The sequence below is a fragment of the Diplotaxodon limnothrissa genome, linkage group LG15 (genome assembly GCF_057381915.1).
Source record: "Diplotaxodon limnothrissa isolate DT_005_m linkage group LG15, D_limnothrissa_male_GT1.1, whole genome shotgun sequence".
Lineage (NCBI taxonomy): Eukaryota > Metazoa > Chordata > Actinopteri > Cichliformes > Cichlidae > Diplotaxodon > Diplotaxodon limnothrissa.
The window spans coordinates 5,755,250-5,779,937 of record NC_140610.1 but is presented as its reverse complement, the minus strand read 5'-3'; the positions used below and the strand labels follow the sequence as shown (position 1 = coordinate 5,779,937).

The following is a 24,688-nucleotide window of genomic DNA, read 5'->3' as shown; positions in this document are numbered from 1 at the left end:
AAGTCAAAAATAGTGAGATATCTTGCAGAGGGATGCAGCAGTCTCAAAATTACAAAGCTTCTGAAGCGTGATCATCGAACAATCAAGCGCTTCATTCAAAATAGTCAACAGGGTCGCAAGAAGCGTGTGGAAAAACCAAGGCGCAAAATAACTGCCCATGAACTGAGAAAAGTCAAGCGTGCAGCTGCCAAGATGCCACTTGCCACCAGTTTGGCCATATTTCAGAGCTGCAACATCACTGGAGTGCCCAAAAGCACAAGGTGTGCAATACTCAGAGACATGGCCAAGGTAAGAAAGGCTGAAAGACGACCACCACTGAACAAGACACACAAGCTGAAACGTCAAGACTGGGCCAAGAAATATCTCAAGACTGATTTTTCTAAGATTTTATGGACTGATGAAATGAGAGTGAGTCTTGATGGGCCAGATGGATGGGCCCGTGGCTGGATTGGTAAAGGGCAGAGAGCTCCAGTCCGACTCAGACGCCAGCAAGGTGGAGGTGGAGTACTGGTTTGGGCTGGTATCATCAAAGATGAGCTTGTGGGGCCTTTTCGGGTTGAAGATGGAGTCAAGCTCAACTCCCAGTCCTACTGCCAGTTTCTGGAAGACACCTTCTTCAAGCAGTGGTACAGGAAGAAGTCTGCATCCTTCAAGAAAAACATGATTTCCATGCAGGACAATGCTCCATCACACACGCGTCCAAGTACTCCACAGCGTGGCTGGCAAGAAAGGGTATAAAAGAAGAAAAACTAATGACATGGCCACCTTGTTCACCTGATCTGAACCCCATTGAGAACCTGTGGTCCATCATCAAATGTGAGATTTACAAGGAGGGAAAACAGTACACCTCTCTGAACAGTGTCTGGGAGGCTGTGGTTGCTGCTGCACGCAATGTTGATGGTGAACAGATCAAAACACTGACAGAATCCATGGATGGCAGGCTTTTGAGTGTCCTTGCAAAGAAAGGTGGCTATATTGGTCGCTGATTTGTTTTTGTTTTGTTTTTGAATGTCAGAAATGTATATTTGTGAATGTGGAGATGTTATATTGGTTTCACTGGTAAAAATAAATAATTGAAATGGGTATATATTTGTTTTTTGTTAAGTTGCCTAATAATTATGCACAGTAATAGTCACCTGCACACACAGATATCCCCCTAAAATAGCTAAAACTAAAAACAAACTAAAAACGACTTCCAAAAACATTCAGCTTTGATATTAATGAGTTTTTTGGGTTCATTGAGAACATGGTTGTTGTTCAATAATAAAATTATTCCTCAAAAATACAACTTGCCTAATAATTCTGCACTCCCTGTATTTATTTTTTTGTGCAGGTCTGTATGACTGATTTTAATATGCTTAGATTAAGTGTCCAGTTTCAGGTTTAAAAATACTCTGTAACATCTTTTTGGTTGTTTTTAAATTGTGTCTGATAAGCTTAATCACTAAAGCTGTTCTCACACATGCCCTTTAGCTGTGAACTCTTCTCAACGTAGTGGAGCTGCAAGCAGGAATGTAAATGTCCAATTCAGATTGAAGATTAAACAGTCTTTAACCTGCCAGCTTGCTAGTAAAAAGTGTAACGGTCTGGAAAATTCACAGTGAGCGAGCAGGTGCCAAATGTCCTGCTTCCTGCCTGCTCGACCCAAGAAGCATCCTCACATCAACCAAACAGAGTAGAATATGGTGAAAAAGTCTTTAACAAGTCCTCGTTGCTTTATATTTTTCTATGAAAATGAGAAACAGGTGCAAAGATTCATTTAAATGTGCAAACATACATGAAAATACAGTATAAAAGGCAAAAACTACTTTGTACAATTCTAACTTTACACAGCCTGAACTCTCTTGGAAGGAAATACAAAGCTCTTTGTTACATTCTCTGTCAAGATGATGCTGAGGTCCGGGCTCTGGGGAAGCCAGTCCATGACTGATAGTCTTCCATTATGTGTTTTTCTGTCCAGGTATGCTTTTACTGCACTGGCAGTGAGTTACAGCATTGCCATGCCGAAAAATGAAGCCGTTGCCAGTTAGATGCTTTCCAGATGGTATTGTGTGTCAAGATGCGTCTTAATGATAACTTTTGTTGCTTGCAAAACTCCAGCGGGCACCATTAATTATTATCACATCTGTAGGACTTCAAGTTGCAGCAGAGCATTTTGTGTTTTCCATTTCTTAGAATTATGAACTTAGTGTTTCTTCTCCCACTAAAGATAATTAGGGCTTGTTGGTTTGGAAACTAACTAAGCAAAACTAAATTAGATGAAAATGAAAGATTAAATTAAGTTATCTTTGTTAAGCTTTAGCAAACATTAGCAAATTGGACCGTCGCTAGTCCGAATAATGTGTGATCTGCAGTTTCTTACTGCTGGCATGTTCCATGCACTTACTGCTGAATACAACATAATGTGATGCATCTAAATTTGAAGCTTTTACTGAAATTGACTTTGCTTTCTTAAGCGCCTTTATTTAAGATGTTTACTTACAGATTAAATATACTGTTGCACATATGACACTTTATACAGCTGTACATAACATGTCAGGCAGTCATAATAATTACACATATAAGATGCAATCTGTAATTCAACCTTAGCAGCACACCAGTCTTGGTTAAATAACAAGATTAAAAAAAATTTGTAAAAGCTGCATCTATCCTGTAAGGCAAAAATCGTTATTCTCCATTCAAAGCACGCAAGGAGGTAGATAGAAACGATTAGACAGGCCCTTTATAAGATACCATTTGCAGTATATAAGACATCATCTTTTTCCATGTAATGAACTTGTATGGGATGTAGTTAAGAATTAGAGGGATATAACCTGACACTTCTGACCCGCTGTGGTGTGTTCAAAGCTTTGTCTGTCTCCTGTTTCCCTTCAACCAGCACATCTTTTATCTCAGACCTGTCAGTCCACTGATGTCTTACTTTGTGAAGCCCCGGCCCTAAATCCCACAGCATTAATGTCACACATTGCCCATTCCTAAATATCTTTTCTAAGTATATGAATAGTTACTGTTTGTAAAGTATCAAGTGGCTTTCACGAACGCAAACTGAAAATTACGTTGTAATGACAGTGATTTTAGCTCACGCTTTGGGCCAAACGATTTGAAAAAGCAGGTCGTAGCTGTACAAGGATATGTGTCACTGTTAGAACATTAGGATGCTCATTATGTAAGCTCAAGAGACGGTTATTTGCTTTTGTGGCTGTAAGCCTGGTGTTGTCTGCATAAAGAACGAGTGTGTGTTTATGCGATTGTGTATGCAGCTGTTGCAGTAACTGTGATAGGAGCTGAAGATCATTAATTATGGGTGTTTCCCTACTTTCCTCCAGGACTGATAGTAGCCTATGCTAGAGAGATACTGGTTCAATGGAGTAAATGCCATTAGCACTTTGTTTAGCTAGTACCCTGGGGTCTTGTTTCTAAGCCTTTTTTCTTTCAAGTGGCAGCCTTGCGTGAAGCTCCCTTACACTGAGCCTATTTCTCAGACCCTTATTCCCCCCCCCCCCCCCCATGGAATTCAGCACCAGTGTGTCCAAATTGAGAAGGGAAGACAATGTCAAGTCAAGTCAAGTCAAGTTTATTTATAGAGCACATTTAAAAACAACCAAGGCTGACCAAAGTGCTGTACAGTAAATACAGATAAAAATACAATAGAACACAATTTCGTAATAACACCTCGCTGATAAAAATAAAATAAAAATATATAAAACAAATAAATTAAACCTTTCTAAAAGCCAATGAAAAGAGGTGAGTTTTAAGAGCGGTTTTAAAAGTTTCTAGGCTTTTGGAGAGTCTGACGTGAGGAGGTAAACTGTTCCACAGTCTGGGTGCAGCCACAGCAAACGCCCTCTCTCCCTTTGTCTTTAATTTATACCTGGGAACATCTAAAAGCATCAGGTCGGCTGACCTCAAAGATCTCCTGGGGCGATAAGTACTAAGGAGTTCTGACAGGTAAGAAGGTGCAGTGCCATTTAAAACCTTAAAAGCCAGCAATAAGATTTTAAAATCAATCCTAAAGGCAACTGGGAGCCAGTGGAGAGAGCAGAGAACCGGAGTGATGTGGTCTCTTTTTTTTGAACCGGTCAACAGGCGAGCGGCAGCGTTCTGCACCAGTTGAAGGCGATGTAGACAGGAACGATCTAGGCCAGCATAGAGGGAATTGCAGTAGTCTAGCCGTGAAGTAATAAAAGCATGGACCACTCTTTCTAGATCGTTCCTGCAAAGGTAAAACTTGACTTTGGCTAAAATCCGCAAATGATAAAAAGATCCCTTAACTACAGAGCTAATTTGTTTATCAAGTTTAAAAGCATTGTCAAAAATAACACCAAGACCCTTAATGGAAGAAGTGCAATCGGAGGTTAGGGGTCCCAAAAGGGCTAGGAATAGAAGGAAGGCTTCATGCGTGCGCATTTAGCACCTGTATCAGTGCACATCACCATGTGGCATTTAGACAGGCAGGACAAGTGAGAAGGAGCATTAAGCCAACAACCCGGATGAAACAAACAGCATGGCTAGTATCAGGGAGGGACGAGCGGTTAGTGCATGGCGAAGGATACACTGAGACTCCCACAGCAGTGTTAGGGAGGAGTGGCGATGTGCTCATTAGCATTGAAGCCTGGGTAGAGGTAGAACTGACTCTGCTGCTGGGGCACGCCCTGCCTAGAGAGGCCCACACAGGAAGCTGCTCCTCTAACATGAAAGGCAAGCAACAGTCTGAAACTCCTCGTGATTTTTCAGCATGAATTTGTTTTTCTCCCCCTTCTTTTTCACCATTTTGTACTCCTCCTCCTAATGATACCCCGTATCCGCTCTCTAAATCATCTCATCCCAAACCTCTTCACTAATCATGTAAGTTGGAGAGGAATAAATGCTTAACAGATGCTAGTATTGTCAGGGGTTGGTTACATGCAACTGCATTTTTTACAGCTCAGTGGAAGTGAATATTTTGAAGTGGTTTACCTAAGATGACTCCTTCCTCTGCTCAGTTTAACCCCCATCGCGTATGCACCACTGTCTGTTGGTGTGTGCAGAGACCAAAAATCCTCTCACCATCTCACAAGGGTCAAACAAATGATGGAGAGAAACACCAGTGTGGTAATTACAGCTGTGAACAGACAGCTGTGGGTAGTTTAATTTGCTCATATTGCAGTTTCCGGCATTTTTATATCCCTGATTAGATTGCATTAGGAAGTTATGCGGAAAAATGAATGTGCTACATGATGAGTTCGGTTCCAAAATGAGGTACGCAGTAATTTAAATATGGACACCCACTCTCCATATGGTCTAATGGCAGTTTTTTTTTTAGCTGGTATTAACATTTCGTGAAATATTATGCTTTTCTGAGTCAAAGTGTTTTCCAGAAGTGCACTGATATATCTTTTATTTCTTTTTTTTTAAGTAATCATTTTTGTAATAAAACCCTTCTTCCATGTAATTACACTGAGTTCTAAATTAATTCTGATATCTGATGGCACGGAGGATAGGGGAGATAGTGAAAGATATTTTCCAAGATTACTAGTTCTGTGGCATACCATCAGTATTTTGCAGATGGTCATTACTGCTGCCTGTCTGATTGAAATTTGACGTATTTTATTCGGTTACTGCTTCTGCCACAGCTAACGTACAATACCTCCCCAACCTTTCTAAGTAGCTTCAGTTCAATTCAGGTGCATTTATATAGCACCCAATCACAACAACAGTTGCCTCAAGGCACTTTATACTGTAAGGTAAAGACCCTAAAATCAAAAACGAAGATAGTTCTTCCCTGAGAGAAGGTCTTTTAAGAAAATTCTGCAAGTAACTCAATCAATCACTGGCCCAAACAAAATCATACAAATTTTGTGCAATAGTACTGTTAGGCCTGTATGTGTTTTTGGCAGACTGATGAGCCTAATCACACTGAGCAAAGTAACAAAAAAGCAATAACAAAAAAAAGAGAACACAGGTGATAGATGTTGTTTATATGCTTAAAGTGGGTCATTTTACACTGTTGCTAGGTCGTTGCTAAGTAGCAGGATGGCATCATAATACATCATGCATAATTCAACATTTGTGGACTTAAATGAAATGTTGTTTTGGTGAAGCAAAAATGATATGATGCTTTTATAAAGTGTTACAGTTGCATAAATGCTCAAAATACATGATTGAAGCCTGTTGCCGAGTGGTTATTTAGCAACACAATGTTGTCACAACTTCTGATATAGATAAGAACCTTTATGGGCCTACCTGTGTGCCAAGTTTGGTTGCTCACCCCTGTGACTTAGAGAGAAACAAAGTGCTACTACTGCCAGTCCCCAATAATTAATAGGCAGCTTTTAAAATGCTAAGCCAAGGGGAATGCTATAAAAGTAGTGTCACTTCTTTTTGCAATTCTTTTACCTGTCTCTAGTTATTTGTGTGCTTGGTGCAGTGTAAATGTGTGCACAAAGCTTTGGAATAGCCTTGTTATAAGTGAGACAACCTTTTAATCAATACACCATCTACTTCACTAAACTACTCATTCCTTCAGAAACGACCAGAATGCTAACACACTTTGTGCTTCCCCCCCCCCCCAAACAGCACCTCCTACGGTCCGCATTATACACTCGGGGCACGCCTGTAATGTTGAAGAGGAGAGGCACACCGAGAGAGTCTACACCATACGAGAAGGGGAGACCCTGGAGCTCACCTGTCTGGTGACAGGTCATCCTCGACCGCAGGTAGGAAAGTCAGCGCCTTTTCATCTGCCCTTAACCGACAGCATGGGAAAGAAAAGATAGTTGCACATGCAAATCATGGGGCAGTTTGTTAATTTGTACCATATCTCTGTATCCATCTCTCCTCTCTGCAGAAAGCTCCCTTTTAAATCTGTATTAGCATCAAAGCTGCACACCACATAAGTCTGCACTAAATCAGCTTAAAAGTTTAATCCTTTAATTATTAATGGTTTCGTTTGCTTTGTGCACCTGTATGCTGATAATTACAGCTTCCAAGTAAAATGAGATTGCAGAAAACAGCAAAAACATCTGCCAAACGAGTGAGAAACAGGCCACAGTTAAAAGACTCTGGGTCATGTGAATGCACATGGGTTCTCAACATCTGAGAGCAAGGCTTCCTCACATTCTTATTTACTGTTGTGATGTGAACTAATTAAAAAACTTTACACCTTTTTTTCTCTGATGAAAATAAGCTTATAATTAGTTTGTTTTTTTTGTGCTCACTATGTATTGTTTGTAGTATTCAAATCTAGAAACATACAATTAAAAGTTTAAAAAAGTAAGCAGATGGCAAAAATAAGGTCTCATCTGCTCTTTTAGACTAAATGTGAGCTATTATGAGCCACATAGATACATAAAACAGGTTTGCTATGAATTACTTGACCATGACATTTTGTTCTTATTAACCCAGTAGGTCACCCTAACCTTTATTGTCTTTTTATTACATGTTGCTTCTGATTTGAACAAAGACTTTTGCAGCTGATCAAACCCACATATGTGCAATAAGGCTGCTATATGTGCAATTCTTTTTCTGACAAAGTTGTATTTTCTTACACAGTTGTATATAGCATTTGTATTCTATTTTATTCTATTGTATATATTATTCTATTTTATTCTATTTTATTGCATTCCAGTGTTTTCTAGTTTCTGCTACATAAATTTGCACTTTTGCTGCAACAAAACAAATTTCCCACCTGTGGGACTAATAAAGCTCATCTTTTATCTTATCTTATTTGCTCAATAACAAAAATTATACAGAATCTCCAGAAACTCTGGACGGCAAAACCAAAATGCATATGGTTTTTTTATGTTTCAACTGAAAAGGTGAGGCTCCTTGAATAAGACTGTTTCAGGCACACTGTTCGTCTCTTTCCGTCCCCGGGAGGGGGTCACAACTTTGCACTCATCATCTCTGTCTTTCCTCTTAATTAGAATTTTTGAAAAACAGAGCAGAGCGAGGGAGTGGGTGGGAGTGTAGCGCGAGATCAAAAGCTATGCAGGGCTGTGGCAGGAAAGGCAGGATCTCCTTTGAAACAGAGTCATTATGAGACTCATGCAGATCCCCTGGCACAGTGGGTCTCGGCTGTGTCTCTCTGGACTTTGGGATGTGTCAGCTTTGTCCCCCCTCTGGTAGTGGCATGGGACTGGGGACAGAGCACACTCATTCTGAGTGGTTTAGGAGGCTGAGGTGGTTATCTGGAATGGCAGTAGACCTAAGGCTGGTTTTGTGATGTTGCAAGAAAAACCAAAAGGTGTGTGACCTCATCGGAAACACACTTGCAAGTTAATACGGCAGTAACAGCCCATCTTTTCTTTAGAATTAAATATTAATCCTTAGAATGTGTTCTGAGCCTTTCTTTGCCCCAAAGTTCCACATTTTAATTGACCTGAGTTTCTCTATCTTTCAAGACCAATGCAGGGGAAAATAATCAGTACTTGCAAAGGTTGTACTTTTTTGTGTCCTGTCTTGATACTTTACAAGTGTGCAAGTTCAGACAGACAACCAGTGCGAACAGTTCTTTATGTGTGTGTGAGTTTGCTTTCTGTGTCTTTTGTATGTACTTCTCTGTGATACTAGCAGATATTTTCTATACATATTTCCATGTTTAACTCTTACATGATTTACTGTATATCATATAAATGATCTTGTTTTTTATGATGATAGGTATGATACATACAGTAAATTATTAATATATATAAAATACGTATCTTATAACAGGTGAATAAATTGAAATTATGCATTAATACAGTTAGTTTCCCTGGCTACTATAATCTCTTGACTGGACTCTGTAATCTTGTCAACTGTCTACAGTACTTTATATTAACCAAAACATCATAACCATAGAGTATAGCAAGACATTTTTCTATAACTTGTTTTACTTTACTAAATTATATAGGGTAGGCCTGAAAGAAAGACAAAAATCACATTTTGTTTTTTTCTCAGACTTCAGAATTCATATAACATTATTTAAAAAATATTGGTAGGCACAGTTTACTTGCAAGTTAGCACTGATAAGTCAGATATGCCCTCTATATCTATACCAAGATCTCAGTTGCACAGGCCCAGGAACGGGTCAATGTCTTTAGGCCTCTGACAAATGCATATTTCCAGCAGTTGTCAGAGGCTGCTAGAAGTCAAAGGTAAAATTGATTGCTGAGAGGATGTTGCACCAAACTGCAGCTTTGGCTGCTACCAGAAACTTGCTAGCTACCAAGTGGTAGCAAAACTTAAAACGCTGACACAAAAACAGGAAACGGAGAACAGTTTCCTTCAAAGTAAAACTGATGGCTCACCGCTGCAGCCAACACATTTCAAGAGGTGCAGCTTTTCCTTTCAAGGCAAATGTTCGGCATTTCCAGTTTGCATTTTTCAAACCAGTTGGTTTCTCCGATGCTAACTTTGGGTGACCAAAGCAATCCTTCCATATAGCAGCTTGAATCAAGGATGATGATATCACATAGACTCATGGCACATCTCTAGCATAGTAAAATCTTCAATTAGTTCTGCAATAGCAAATCACAAAATTGCCTTTTTCAATGTTAATGTTCAGATTGCAGTCTCTTTCTTTGACTTTGACTGGTGCTGGGTTAATGCATACACTGAGGGGTGCTGTGCCAAGTATAGCGCCACAAAGGACCAACTGCAGAGTAAATGGGTCCGTGGTTGGCTATTTTGCCACCGTTAATTCTTCACATGTCTATCAATATGCACACTTCTTAAATTACAGAGACACCCCTATAGGCCTTCTCACTGGTGGGAGTCTCTGGATTGTGTCCAAACAGGCAACATCCTCCTTGTAGCCGTTCTCCTTGTCAGCCCTGTGCCTATCCGCCCACCCACCTCAGAAAGAAAAACAAGGGCTTTCTAATAATAAAGTCATACATGCATCCAGCCAATACAGGCACACATACAAACACACTTGTAGCAGCAGCAAGACTTCTCTGCCTTTCCATTTAATTGTCAAATAAATATATGTTCCTGTCAGTCAACTCCACACCATATGTGTTTTTTCATTGCTGACTTGTGGGTTAGGCATTTCAAGGTGTTACCCTGGGCTATGCAGAAAGACTGGGACTATTTGTATCTGGAGGGATCAGGGACCAATTAAATCTAATTCTGTGGGATGTATAGTACAGATGTCGCTAGAAGGATTTTCAGATCTTAGCTCTATGAGGAAAAGAATAAGACATTTCTCAACACTAAAATATGCTCTGTTGTCTCATACTGTTTCAAATACTACTTGAAACGGCCTAATATACTGGTTATAAGCAACATCTGATGCTTTGGTCATAATAACGTCTTATGTTCGGGTATATTCAACAGCTTATGATTCAGAAATTGCAAATAAGCAGTGCCCTGTTTTGCACCAAACAATGCCCCATCTAATAAACCTCTTGACTATGAGGGGAAAACCCTCGCTCAGTACAGTCACAGACATCTCAGGGTGTGATCATGAAGGTCAGCCAGCAAAATTCGCCCCCTTAGTGATGTTGCTGACTTTTCTGTCTTTAGCTACAAGTGGCTTGGCTGTCCTCCAAAGCGTGTCTTTTGTCCCGGTTCCTTTCCCTCACCCACAGCCGATCACAGCAGATGGCTGCCCCTCCCTGAGCCTGGTTCTGCCAGAGGTTTCTGCTTGTTAAAAGGGAGTTTTTCCTTCCCACTGTCGCCAAGGGGGACATAAGAGGTTGTTGATTGTTGGGGTTTTCTCTATAGTATTTTAGGATCTGTTGTTGTTGTTGTTATTTGACTCTAAATAAATACATTTAAATTGAATTGGCTGTTTAACTAAATATTTTACTAAAACTGTAATTCAAAGAGTGCACACAATTTGACATCTTCAAGTTAATGATTTATAGAAAATTTAAAAAGATAAGAATCATGAAATCTGGTGAGTCTAGAAGTCCTGAAATTTATATTTTTGCATCTTTACCAAATTTATAAAAAAGGATGACAAATATCAAATGGCTTGAAAAAATCCTCATTGATGCAGTGCCTCCTCTGCTACAGGACTAACATCTCTGTGTATTGCAGCAGTCCATTAATCATTTGCTCAAGGAAAAGAACTTAATTGGTTTTAGTTTGGTAAGAAGTCATTTATTAAGCGATATTAACAAACAGCTGGCTAAAGCTTTTAATTGCAAAGATGTGCAGTTGTTCAGTGTTTTGAAGAATGTAAAACATATTTATATGTAAATCTAATGTAAAAAATGTCCTCTGGGTTTCTATGAAACTGTACACATTTTTTTAATATTTTCTTACATTTTACAAATTATTTTTTTAGAGAATTGCACATCGATAGATGACTCAAAGCTGGAAAGAAAAATAGATTTGTTCATTCCTTTTTAAAAAACAGTGTTTCATAAGTCTTATTTGCTTCCTTAATCATATTATTTGTCTTTCTTTGACTGTTTGGGTGTTTTTGACTCTGTCAGACCACCACATAAATATAAACAGCTTTTCCTGTTCATACTTTCATGGTCACTGTTCTCCAGATCTATTCATTGTCTTTGATGCTATGAACAGACATCAAAGAGTCCCTGATGATGAAGCCATCTGCCCCCATCTCCTCTGCCCTGGCCTCCATCCATTATGTCCACAGTACTTTGTTTGAGTACCAAGCTCCAATAGCCAGCAAAACCACATCGCAAACACCTTTTTTTGTGTGTGTTTCAATTATTGGCCAGCCAGATTCGACTCACAGCACCACGGGTCAGCAAGTACAAATAAGCTGACCTCAGGCCCTAGGATATTTCGCTTTATACAGACCGCTTGGAGTATGTGATCTGTTTTGGATGCTCCCATGACAGTTAGCCTACAGTGCCAGTGTCTTTAGCAGATGGTGCTTTTTTTGAGCATGATGTAACCTTCTATTTTTCCACTGTTTGCCATACAAACTGCAGTATCAAAAGGGGATCTGTCTGATAGCTTTCCCTTAATCTGCACCCTATCCAACCCACCTATAGTCTTAAAAGTGAATTTAATAGCACCAGTCAAGCATACACTATGCAGTTCAACAAACAAAAAGCAGATGTAGTTTCATTTTCGTGTATGTCACTGTCTTGTGCTTGTCCTCTTTGATTCAGGTTCTGACATCAAAACTGTCACTGCGATGCGTTTCATACAGTATGATCATCCAATTTTTATGAAGGCCAGTATTTTCTAATATAGACCTGCTGTGTAAGTGCACTCTCAATTTGTAGACCCCCTGCTGCTTTTTCTGATCACTTGATTGTCATGCTCAGCCACACTTGTCTGCACCACTGTGCAGCGCGGACCAATGTCACTGTCTAAAAGAAAAGATGGCTGGCAATTAGAAACTAGTCTCGAGTTCGGTAGAGGGAAACGTCACAGCAGGCAATATGGCAGATTCACCAAAGATGCGTGCTCCAGCATATGATCACTGCATAACAACAGACACTGGGTGCATTTTAATTAGCTCGTGCTGTGACATCTCAGCATGTGTGGTCTCAGACACTGCTGGGATATTCAGTTGGATATTAATCTATACAAGCTTCTGCTTTCCATGTAAGCAAATACTGTAATTCCTGCTAGGGTTGTCTGATTTAAGGAAAACAAAAAAAGCGTTATTATTGTGTTTGACTTCGCTTTGTCATGGTGCTTTCACAAAATGTGAAATAAAGCAGTTTTTTTAATCAGAAGGCACAGACAGGAATAATATTCTGCTAGAATACTGTTACTAGCTGGTACACCACGGGTAGTTTGGCACATTCCCTTCTGTATACTTGTAGGTACTTTACGAGTTTTGTTTGACATAGTCCTTGAAGAGAACAGAAAAAAAACCCAGCTAGGCTTTCAGTGGGCTGGGAGGAACAATTATCATATTGCTCAAATCTGCCAGCGCCTCTCAGATCAAGAGTATTTGCATTGCACTGAGGAGAGTGAAGAGGGTCAAACTGTTCTCACCGGGTATACTTCAGGACGCCCCTTGTGGGCAGAGGTAAAAAAGTCAGAAGAGTGCCGGAATGAAAATAGCCTGAGGGTACAGAAGGAGTTGAAAGCTCACCAATAATGTGGTCTGCTGCAATTTCCCTTTTTTGAAAATATAAAGAGTTATTTGAATACCCACTTCTTAGTGTCACTCTAACAATGCATTTATTGATACTGCATTTTCTGAAAACTCAAAGCTCTTTACACAAAAGCCAAAGAAAATGACTGGGGGTATAAGCTGGGTGAATATTGAATTCTGCTGAGGTCGCCGTAAGCCAGCTCGCTTTGTATTTGCATGAGGGAATCCAGAGCACTGTAGTGACACAGTATTCAGAAAATCTGCTCCCATCTAATTTATGCTCATAAGTTATTTAACTTTAGCGCTTGTTGTGCTGAACTCATGATGTCCCTAACTGTTAGAACAGGGCCCCAGATTTTCCGACGGTGTGGCTTTTGCATCTATCAGCTGCTGAGTTTGGGCTTTTTCATCAAGTGCTTTCTCTCAGTGTCTCTCAATGCATTTTAAACAGGCCAAGTGGAGCCTTTTGTATGCCGGGTGCTAATTTAGAGGCTTTTATTTTTAATGGTAGTATGGCCTCTGTGTAAAGGGATGGTATATAAGCACAGTCTGACAGCAGAATCTTTTTTTCTTTTCGGTGGAAGAGGTTGTTGAAAAGAATTAGTAACTTACACACACTCTCTGTATATGAATTTTAAAGGTATCTAATTTATTTCTACCTCTCTGAAAAGTAACACCTCAAGCAAGACAGAGAATCTGAAACTGATAAGCTTCAATTTTTTGCTTCATGTCATCCTCTACCCCCAAGGTCCAAAAACGCCTCTGAAATAGGTTAACATTATCAGGTTTTGGGCCACCCACCCTTCCCTTTCCTTTCTCGTATCTGTTTGGAAAATGACCAAACTTCATACTGTCGTAACCTTGGGATGGAGTCGTCATGGTTAAAACCCTACAGCTAGAGCAGCGCTGCAGCAATCTCTGTGATAGCACCCAATCCCTATCCCTGCATGCAATGATATCCCTGTTCCATCTGATGCTATCGCTGCAAAATGGGATGTTATCAGTATCCAAGATGATGCTATCACCATACAGTGTGGAGATATTGGATTCTAATTCATAGCCTCCCCTGCCTAGACAGAGATATGTAAGGCTCTGCAGGCAAAGCCAGTCCATCTGTAGCTTACTTAGGATGAGGGATTGAATGGCGCTTTATGCTTCACGGTTCTGGTTGTGTGGCCCCCGGGCCAGAGTTGTCACAGTACCTGTTCATGCTGTATGCTTTAATGAGGACAGGAGAGGGAGATGATGGAGAGTCAATTACAACCTCATGTTGGAGAGTAACACTATTTCACCTTTCATTACACCTCAATGCCATGGGCTAACTGGGTCTCATCAGTTCGTGAAAGGTACTCATGCTGAGAAGGCCATGCTGAGGTCAGTCTTGTGTGGAACAGAGGAAAGTGAGTTAGATGAAGATTTTAGGTACCAAATCAACACTGTGCGCTTCACAAAAGAACCTTTCAGCTGCTTCGAGAAGGAATGTTCCCGCATAAAATGAATGCAGGATCATGTGAAAAACAGAGTGGCAAACATGCAGGTCATCATAGCTGTCCGGAGAATTTGATTTACATCATCTGCAGGGAGAGCAAGGGCAGCAGATACAGACAGACCTTCATTTCTATTTTCTATTTTACTTATTTTTATAGATGTTGTTTGGTAATTTGTTTTTAAATATTATATATTATGTCTACTGCACAGACCACATTGATTAGATTTGAAGATCAATATTGCTCAGATATTCAATTCAATTTTATTTATATGGCACCAAATCACAACAAAGGTCGCCTCAAGGCGCTTAAAATCAATTCTATTCATCTATCTATTCATAAAACATGGATTCGGACAGTGGAGGGATTATGCTTAGTTTAGCACTAAACATATACACTGGGGAAAAAGCTACATGTATAGGTGGGCTCTGTGGATTAGTGACAAAAATTGTTTATGGATACCTCTAAATATCACTTCTTAACACAGTATTATTTGTTTGATTTGTGCACAAGTATGTTACATTGTAAATGATGCAGACTACAGTCACTTGTTGCAGTTTACAGTTTTTTTCTTGCAGTCTCACAACAACAAGGCTATGAAGTCTTTAACCTGATCATAGTTGTTGATGTTTGCCATCTTCCTAAAACGATTCACTGCATTCTTTAACAGATTTAGTGAATCATTTCAACAGATTTTTCTTTCCCATCCAGTTTATGGTTTCTTTTTCCTTTTGCTGTTAATCTTTTGGCAATGAAATGCCACTGTGAATGTTTCACATCAAAAGCCTTATTGTAGCTCTATTTTCCAGTAGCCGCTTCACAGGGAAAAAATTGAGGAAGTGTTGAGTTCCTCTATTGTGATCAAAAGCTTTATTGTGATCAAAAGAAAACGGAATAAAAACAGTAATTTTGTTCCAATCAGAATAAAATTTTTCTTTAAATGAACGTTTTCTTGAGATTGCAACAGCTTCAGAGTTTTTACCAAGTCTGTTTTACCTGCCCTTTTTTGTTTATGTTGGCTGTGGTATTTATTCTATACTTACACTGTATATTAGCTTCTTAACTGAGTCTGTTCTGTGTCTCTTCTGTCAAGTCGTTGAAACGCGTAGTAATTTTCACTGTTTCTTCTTTGTAGATACGGTGGACAAAGACAGCTGGTAGTGTGTCAGATCGTTTCCAGGACTCCAGCGTCTTCAACGAAACGTTGCACATCGCAAAGATCCAGAGGACCCAGGGAGGCCGCTACTACTGCAAGGCTGAGAACGGCCTTGGATCTCCTGCCATCAAGTCCATTAGGGTGGACGTCTACTGTAAGTGTGATGAATTTGAGTCAGCACAGACCATTTTCATTTTCCAACATTGCCCAAAAACAATTGCCCATTGTTGCTTTACAGTAATAAGGTTGTGGTTGTTTTGTATTTTTTCTTGTGAGTTTAGCCTCTTTCTGTGTGTGTGTTTTTGTGTGTGGTTGTTATTATGTTTTTCTTCCTGGTTTCAAAGAAGTCCAAGTGCGGCAGACTGCAAATGGTAAATTGCCCAGAGGTGTGACTATCAGAGACTGTATCTGTGTTACCTTGCTAAGGATTGACCAATAGACCCTTATTCTTCCATCTACACTGAACAAAAATATAAACGCAACACCTTTGTTACTGCTCCCATTCCCCATGGGATGGACGTAGAGACCTAAAATTCATTCCAGATACACAATATAACCATCCCTCCCAAACAGTGGTCACAAATCAGTCCAAATGTGTGGTAGTGGGCACATCTGCTATATTGAGATAATCCATCCCACCTCACAGGTGTGCCACATCAGGATGCTGATCTGACATCATGAGTAGTGCACAGGTGTACCTCAGACTGCCCACAACAAAAGGCCACCCTGGAATGTGCAGTTTTTTGCGCTATTGGGGGTCTGAGGACCCAGAACCGGTCAGTATCTGGTGTGACCACCATTTGCCTCATGCAGTGCAACACATCGTCGCATGGAGTCTATCAGATTGTCAATTGTGGCCTGTGGAATGTTGGTCCACTCCACTTCAATGGCTGTGCGAGGTTGTTGGATATTCGTGGGAACTGGTACACGCTGTCGTATACGCCGGTCAAGCACATCCCGAACATGCTCAATGGGTGACATGTCCGGTGAGTATGCTGGCCATGCAAGAACTGGGACATTCTCAGCTGCCATCTGCCCTGAACAATGTGAACCATGATTCATCCGTGAAGCGCACACCTCTCCAACGTGCCAGACGCCATTGAATGTGAGCATTTGCCCACACAAGTCTGTTACGGCGACGAGCTGGAGTCAGGTCAAGACCCCGATGAGGACGACGGGCATGCAGTTGAGCGTCCCTGAGACGGTTTCTGACAGTTTGTGCAGAAATTGTTTGGTTGTGCAAACCAATTGTTCCAGCAGCTGTCTGGGTGGCTGGTCTCAGACGATCTTGGAGGTGAACCTGCTGGATGTGGAGGTCCTGGGCTGGTGTGGTTACACGAGGTCTGCGGTTGTGAGGCCGGTTGGATGTGCTGCCATATTCTCTGAAACGCTTGTGGAGACGGCTTATGGTTGAGAAATGAACATTCAATGCACGGGCGACAGATCTGGTTGACATTCCTGCTGTCAGCATGCCAATTGCACGCTCCCTCATTGCTTGTGGCATCTGTGGCATTTTGCTGTGAGACAAAACTGCACATTCCAGGGTGGCCTTTTATTGTGGGCAGTCTGAGGTACACCTGTGCACTACTCATGATGTCAGATCAGCATCCTGATGTGGCACACCTGTGAGGTGGGATGGATTATCTCAATATAGCAGATGTGCCCACTACCACACATTTGGACTGATTTGTGACCACTGTTTGGGAGGGATGGTTATATTGTGTATCTGGAATGAATTTTAGGTCTCTACGTCCATCCCATGGGGAATGGGAGCAGTAACAAAGGTGTTGCGTTTATATTTTTGTTCAGTGTAATTCTATTTTGGCAAGATTCCAGACAGCCATGACCCTGAAAATGTTTCTGTTCACAGTCCTGATTTTGCAGCAATGCCAGCCTCGTAGTGGTGTAGTAAAACATACAACTAAAGAACCTTTTGCTTGCCTGGAACAGCATATATGTATGCTTTAGAATTGAATCAGTTTATTATCCTGCAAAGAAATTAGAATGTAAAATGAAACAGGTGTTGCAGTATTAATTTATAAGGCAAAATGTTAACACAGACAGCTGGTGAACAGATGAAACGATACAAAGATGCATAGCCCAAAAATAGCAATGTTCCATATTTCTGTTGTGAATAAAAAGTAGTTATTATGATGTAGTGCATAAGAACAGAACTTCTTCTTCCTCTCCTGAGAATGTTACTTAGATGTAAAGTCAGTCATTGTACATGCAGATTCTTTATTTTAAAAGCAGCTGCATGACAAATGCGAAAAGTTCATTAGCATTCATTAAGCAAACATAACAAACTTAACTTTATTGCTTTTATTGATTTGTCAGTGATTATCCTATTTCACTTCATGATGAGGAATAGCAGTCACTGCCCTCCATCAGACACCCTCCAGCCTACTTATTTGTGCAAAGATAGCCAAATCTGGACTTAATGTTCAATAAGAAATCTGTAGTCATGCCATAATTAAGAGCTTGTCTTACTGTTTGAGCTTCATGAAATTCTACTGAGATACATTTAAAATGACTTGCTTAGTGCCTTTGAAAGATCTCCAAGCTGCCTCACTGATTTCAGCAGCTCTCAGTCCCTTCCTCTCCTTTTTATATGCCAGACTGCAAGGAAAAAAATGTTGTATCTTTGAAAATAAATGACCCCAGTGTCCTTAATTTGTTTCCAAATATCATTTTCAATCACAGAGGAAAGAAAAAGGTAGTGATGCTCTTGATTAGTTTCCAGCAACACCTACAATAATTCCAGGCACTTTTTCACAAGTTAGGATTTATACTCCTGCAGTTCCCTGCATTGATGCCAGTGATTTGAGGCAGTATATTTACAGTAAAAATTCTTTTTTTTATGTGTCAACATTATACGAGTGCTTGATTTAATTTGCGTTAGCAGGGAACATTTCATTGAAAATGACTTCATAGCTACTTGATTATGTCTTTTTTGTGCTGTGCTTTACAGAGTAGCCTTCTTGTAGTCTGCCTCATGACTTTAGAAAAGCTCAGGCTGGCATGCACTGGTAAAACATTGGGATGTTAACAATGCATACATTTGCCATAGTTCGGTTAGTAAAACAGTTTGAAAATCATTTGTGATAAATAATCCTGTCCAAGTTTGTTTATAACATTGGAACTGACTTTTATTGTGAAGTACAAAGTAATTGGCATTTCTAAGCACTCAGTCTCAAGGACACATAATGCCCTTCATTGCAGTTTGTTGTTCCATACAGTGCAGAAAACCTCTTATCCCCTAAAAAACAAAACAAAACAAAACCCTAGCACAGTAGCAACAAGAGTCACCCAAGAAGGAAAATCCTAACTTGTCTACAAATGCTCACCATTTACTCCCCATTCTGTTGTGATTGTTGAATAAGTGTAATACATGTCAGAATGAGAGCATGATAGCCTTCAAAGTAAGAGTTGTGCATTATCGCTACAACCAACGCAGCCAAGTCAAACGATGCAGCTTTTACTTTGAAGGCAAATCCTCTCTTTTAACAGTTTTGCTACCACTTGGCAAGCAGTTTGCGGGTGATCGCAGACATATCAAGTCGATGTCTTCCATGCAAACTACTGGCAACAGCAGCAACCTACTAGCTACCAAAGCAATCACAAGGAGGTTTGTGGTGCAGCACTGTATACCTATTTGCAGCCAATTCCATGCTAGCAACTCCTGTCAACCTACCTACAGCAACCAACTTGCCAACCAATTGCAGAATACACACTTTTCCCTAGTAACCAGTGTTTCCCAGGGTGGTCACTGACTGGTCTGTAGGTCTGCATGAACGAGGCTGTTGGAATCAGTTTCACAGTGACTGCCAGAAACAAGCATCAAACACTCACAACCAGTTGAGGAATACACTCTAGGACAGTCTTTCATGTCCCAAATGGAGCCAAATGTTCCTCAATGCTATTGGTATTAAATAGTGTCTCATAATTTTCTGTTGATTAACAGTTACCCTCAGAAAACAATGTTAATGATGAATATACATTTTTATGGTAATACCGCGTGTCTAAAACAGTTTCACTGATGCTCTCCATTTAGCGTGCATGCTCTGAGGCCCCAAATCCACAAAAAGTGTTGCTCATTTTTCAACTTATGAAAGAAGCATAATTTCTTCGAAGTATGCATGACTGAACAATGAATAAATGAGGCACCATCTTGTGTGATCCAGTTCCCCTTTATATACCCTCTCTTTCTCTCTCCCTCTCTGTGCTTTCTTCTCATGTCCCCCACATAAATACAGAGTACATTGTTAACTTGCTCTCCTTTTCACTCTTCTTTCATGTCTCTGTCTTATTCCCTTTCAGCATGTGGGCTACATTCTTGTACTTGTTTATTTGGACTGACACTGGCAAAAGTTGTGGAATTGAAACTTGTTTAGAAAGCTTGTGGAAGGGCTTAGTGGTGCAGGAGGATGGGGCTGAATGCATCTCAGCTGCTGACAGTTAGAACCGTGTTCCTTCTGTGTACTATTTCACCTTGGCTGCACTAAAGAGGTGCAGGATAAGACGTGGAAATGAAGCCCGAGACAGACTGGAGACACAACCTTAGCATAATAGAAAGGCATGGCTTCTCATCCAGCTTCATCATACGGTATTTTGCAGCCTTAGTTCTCTTGCTGTTGAAAGCAAACTGATGATTGTCATTGGTGAATGATAGCGATGTAAATGAAACAAGCTGGCTACTGTGAATAAGTATGCATAGTTTAATATATAGACAATGTCCATTGGTTACAGTAATTTGGTAATTTATACAACACACACACTCACACGGAATATTCCATGCATATTTTAGATCATGGCATTTGTTTGCTGTCCTTGTAATCTCCTTGCATTTGGCCTTGTAACACAGCATGTTTGTATTTCACAAGAAATGTGTTATGTTGCGCATCCAGTAAAAGCACATAATTTCTACAGAGCCACGTTATAGCTGTCCCCTGGGGGTGAATTTAATTTGTTGCCCTCTGCAGTACACGCTGCTTTTAGTGGTTTGCAGCTACAATTTCTGATTAGTATTAAAATAGATATTGTGGCTCCGGACCTCACAACAATAAAGCCATGAATTATATTTGCTTTCTGTTTCAGCTGCATCTTACATGTCTGTCTTCATACTCGTTTGTTTACATCTGACAAATAACACCAGCAATAATGGACTATATCACTTCTGTTGTAAAGGAAAGATAGTATTCATGACGAGACACGGGCCCCAGCATGGTTTACAATGAGAGGCTTAAAACCTGAATGATCTTTCTGCAGCTGATTCCTTTTTACTCTTTTCTTCTGAGTCTATTTATTTAGCTTCTGCTGGTTGGAATCAAGGGTCCTGTTTTCAATTTTCAAAAGAAGCACTCGAAATCTTATATTATATGTGTATCTTTATTAGATCAGTGAGCATGCTTCCCTCCTCTGTACACACAGCCTCACCCTGTTGTGCTTTCTTTCAATAAATTTCGATTTAAACAAAAACATTAAATGTAGATTCATGAAACAGATACATGAAAATAAAATGACAGAGAAACGCAAAAGTTCTCGTTAGAGTTTTCTGTGAACAGCGGACAATATGAGGAAGGGATAATTAATGGTAATAACTGCCCTCTCCAGCTGGGAGGAGCTGATATTAGCTATATACCCAGCTCAAAGCTAATGTATTTACAAGGCTCAGAAGTCCATCTAAGCACATTTTATACCTGCTGACACCTCAGTTGTGTTTGTCCACAGTTGGGTCTATGGGGAAGGTCCTCTGCAAAGTTAATAAAGAACCTTGCCCAACTCCTACACTGATCGATTTTAAGCTTAAGATGCTCACTTCTTTTTCCTGAAGGGGAGTCTTTTCAGTGTTCTCATTTAATTTCAGCTGCATTAATTTTGCTGCAGCATCTAATGTTTCATTGAGTGACTGATTGAGGAGAGCTTAAGAGTTCTTCAGGGGCAGCTTATTGCAGGCTCAGGGAGTTCATTGACCATCACCAGCACAATATATCTAAACGAGATTTGGCCAGAAGGCGAGCTGAGGAAAAATGTACATTGAAGAGGCTGCTCAAAAAACAAACTGTGAGAAAGAACTTTTGGAGTCTGGTCTATTCCTTTTCATGGTAGTTGGTCAATAAATGTATGCTCCTTTTCCCAAAGTGCCAATGGGAAATCTAAAAGTCTTTAGAGACCCATTTGTTTAGGTTTTCTGGTTTAATAACCGATATCAAGGCCAAAATTTCAGTGTTTTCCCAGCAATTATTGTTTACAAATGTGTATTACAAAAAGAAAAGAAAAATGTATCTCAGCATCAGACAGTATGGTTTAGGCAATTGCAATCCTTTTGCAGTGTTTATTTACATGCTACCAAAGTCTATTCAAATGTGATTGGTCAATAGAAATCAGGGCACAGAAGCCAGAAAGCTTACAATACAAAATATATTTTCCCTTGCCTAGATGCTATGTCTTCCACTGTGAAGATTTGCAGCTTGCTTGTGCCTTTTACATAATTTAAGTCTAGTCTTGGCTAAATCAGGTTATCTGAAGGCATCACTTTGGTCTCACTTTGATCACTGTGGAGCAGTTGATACATTGGTTATATCTGGAATAAAAAGTAATATAATTCTAAAAATTATTAATATGCAAATCAGAAAACAGTCATTGTCAGATTTACCTCACAGTCATTTAAAATGAATCCAACAAATGATCAAATGTAAAACAAATGACTAGTCTTTAGATCTCCTCCATCTAGGTCAGCTTTTCCTGAAATATGCCATTTCCTGATTTTGTGTTGCTGGTCTTTTATTCTTTTATGTAAACTGACAGCCTTCTATGTCTTGCTGCACTCTGTTTCTGTTACTAACATGCTAAATTTGGCCAAGGCAGCTTCTAGAGACAATAGCCAAATGTGGCCACGAGATAGCAGTAATTTACAGAAAGGATGCAAACATGCAACAAAATGCACGGAGAGCTTTACGGAGAGAGATTGCTAAAAGGTTTATGTTTTAATTAACACATGTTTTTAAATTTCCCTGAGCAAGCACTGCTAGCCTTGCTTGCCCTGGCAAAATGTATTGCTCTAAACAATTTTAAACAAGCGTTGAATAAATTGAGCATATAAAAATGCAATACAGAGAAGGGAAAGAATTCCAGAGTTTACAAGAAAGAAGTATTTTGCACTGCCTAAGTATGTTGTGCAAATGATTTTGATGTTGTCAGACAACACCTGTTTTCTGTGCAAACACTGGGCTGTAGATGTCATTGCACTGAAACGTCCACTTGCAGCTTCACTTTTCCCGGTATTCATTCAAAAGGATTAGAAAGAGACAATAGCCTGCTTTCTCTGTGTTATCTTTGGAAGGACTTATGCAGCCCTCACTCTACAGCACTGATGCAGAAGCCAACGAATTTTAATAAGGACACTGTGTGTGTGTGTGTGTGTGTGTGTGTGTGTGTGTGTGTGTGTGTGTGTGTGTGTGTGTGTGTGTGTGTGTGTGTGTGTGTGTGTGTGTGTGTGTCGCCATGGACTTGGAGTTAATACTGAGCTTGAATAATTTTCGACATGTGAGAAGCACTAAGTATGCACCCATGTCTTTGTGTGACATGGTCTCATGTGTGAGAGGAAACAAAAATTGATGCTTCCTATTGGGTTCAAGCACACACTTATGCATGAACACACTCTTCACCAGTGAGGTCCTGACTCACAAACATGTCAAAAGGCTTAACTTGTCTTGGCATAGGCCTCCTCAGCTGTGCAACACTTTGCAGCAGCATGCAGGGTGGGCTCACTTGGTGAAATGTGTCTGCTTGATGTTTGCTTTTCCTCGATGGAGTTCATGAAGGAGCTCAGAGACCAAACAGCAGCTGATGGTGTTTGTTTTGTGGACGTGCTGGCTTTTCTTTATCCAGTTTGGTCAGTAAAACTGGCATGTGCTATTTCATTGGGTGTCTTATTCAGGCTGCCTTGCTGAAAGGTGTAAATGTGTATGTAGAACAAGAGCATGAAAAGGCATTCTGGAGAAAAAGTTAACTCAGAAAAACAGACTACGGTGATAAAACCTGAGTTTTGAGTGATGCTTATGCACTTCCTATTAACTCCTATATCCTTTCATTACCCATGTTTGCCCTCTCTGCTTGCATTTATATACTCAGGAGAGGCTCCTCTAAAGTGACTAGGTAATTTATTTGGGTATGGGCAGAGGGAAGTGTGTGGGATGGTGATCTCAGGGGAGCCTATGGATTAATGGGTTCAGCTGGATGCAGTAGGTGCTGGAGGCAGGTTCAATAGGTTGAGTTATAACCCAGATTGAAAGAACTGACAATTGTTAAGTGTTGGACCCTCTTCTCATTACATTAAAACATTACATTGACTGTTTACTGATAAAAACAAATGATCTACATATCCTTTTTATCATCTCTGGAGAACATCCAGGAAATGGGTGAAAGCATCTCTGGCTGACTTTTGAATGTTTCTAACCTTACGTGCAAGTATCAAACAGAAAGTCGGGGTTTTTACAAGAAAATGGTCTATAAAGACATGGGAATGAAACACTGTCCTCATATTGCAGTGTTTAACCAAGGTGCACATAGATGGATAGATGGATAGATAGATGGATAGATGTAAGGGGCAAATAGCTTTTCAGGATGTCCTAAAACAGCTTCATTCCCCAAGTTCCAAATCTATTAAAAAACAAAGTGTCCATAAAGACAGCATAAAATGCAATTAAGTATATAACTGGTTAGATTAATGAAGCTTTTCCTGCCTCTGATAGTAATCCAAGTGCTAAAACACAGAGCAGTGGTTGCGTGGTCGCTTACAGCCATTTGCATGTATCTTTCCTCTGAGTTTTGTTGTTTTTGTTGTTGTTGTATTAATTAATATCAATATCAGCCAAAAGTGGGAGGGTTGCTTGACACACATGGCACCAATAAGTTTTGTGGTTGTTCATGATTATTAATTGTCTCCATTATTGAGACAGGATGAGTAAAGGATAGCAAATGGCTATTATGGATAGCTCATCTGTCACACAGATAGTCATAGAGTCATAGAACCTATAGCATATC

General features: G+C 40.0%; 1 protein-coding gene across 2 annotated transcripts in view; it reads left to right on the top strand.

Annotated features, from left to right (window-relative positions):
• Positions 1–24,688, top strand: part of LOC146616880 (MAM domain-containing glycosylphosphatidylinositol anchor protein 2) — a 190,249-nt gene that overhangs the window by 68,082 nt on the left and 97,479 nt on the right. For both annotated transcript variants that reach the window (XM_085372252.1, XM_085372251.1), the window contains exons 2-3: positions 6,556–6,695; positions 15,623–15,797. In XM_085372252.1, the coding sequence (XP_085228378.1) occupies positions 6,556–6,695; positions 15,623–15,797 (315 nt within the window). The remainder of the gene's footprint in view (positions 1–6,555; positions 6,696–15,622; positions 15,798–24,688) is intronic.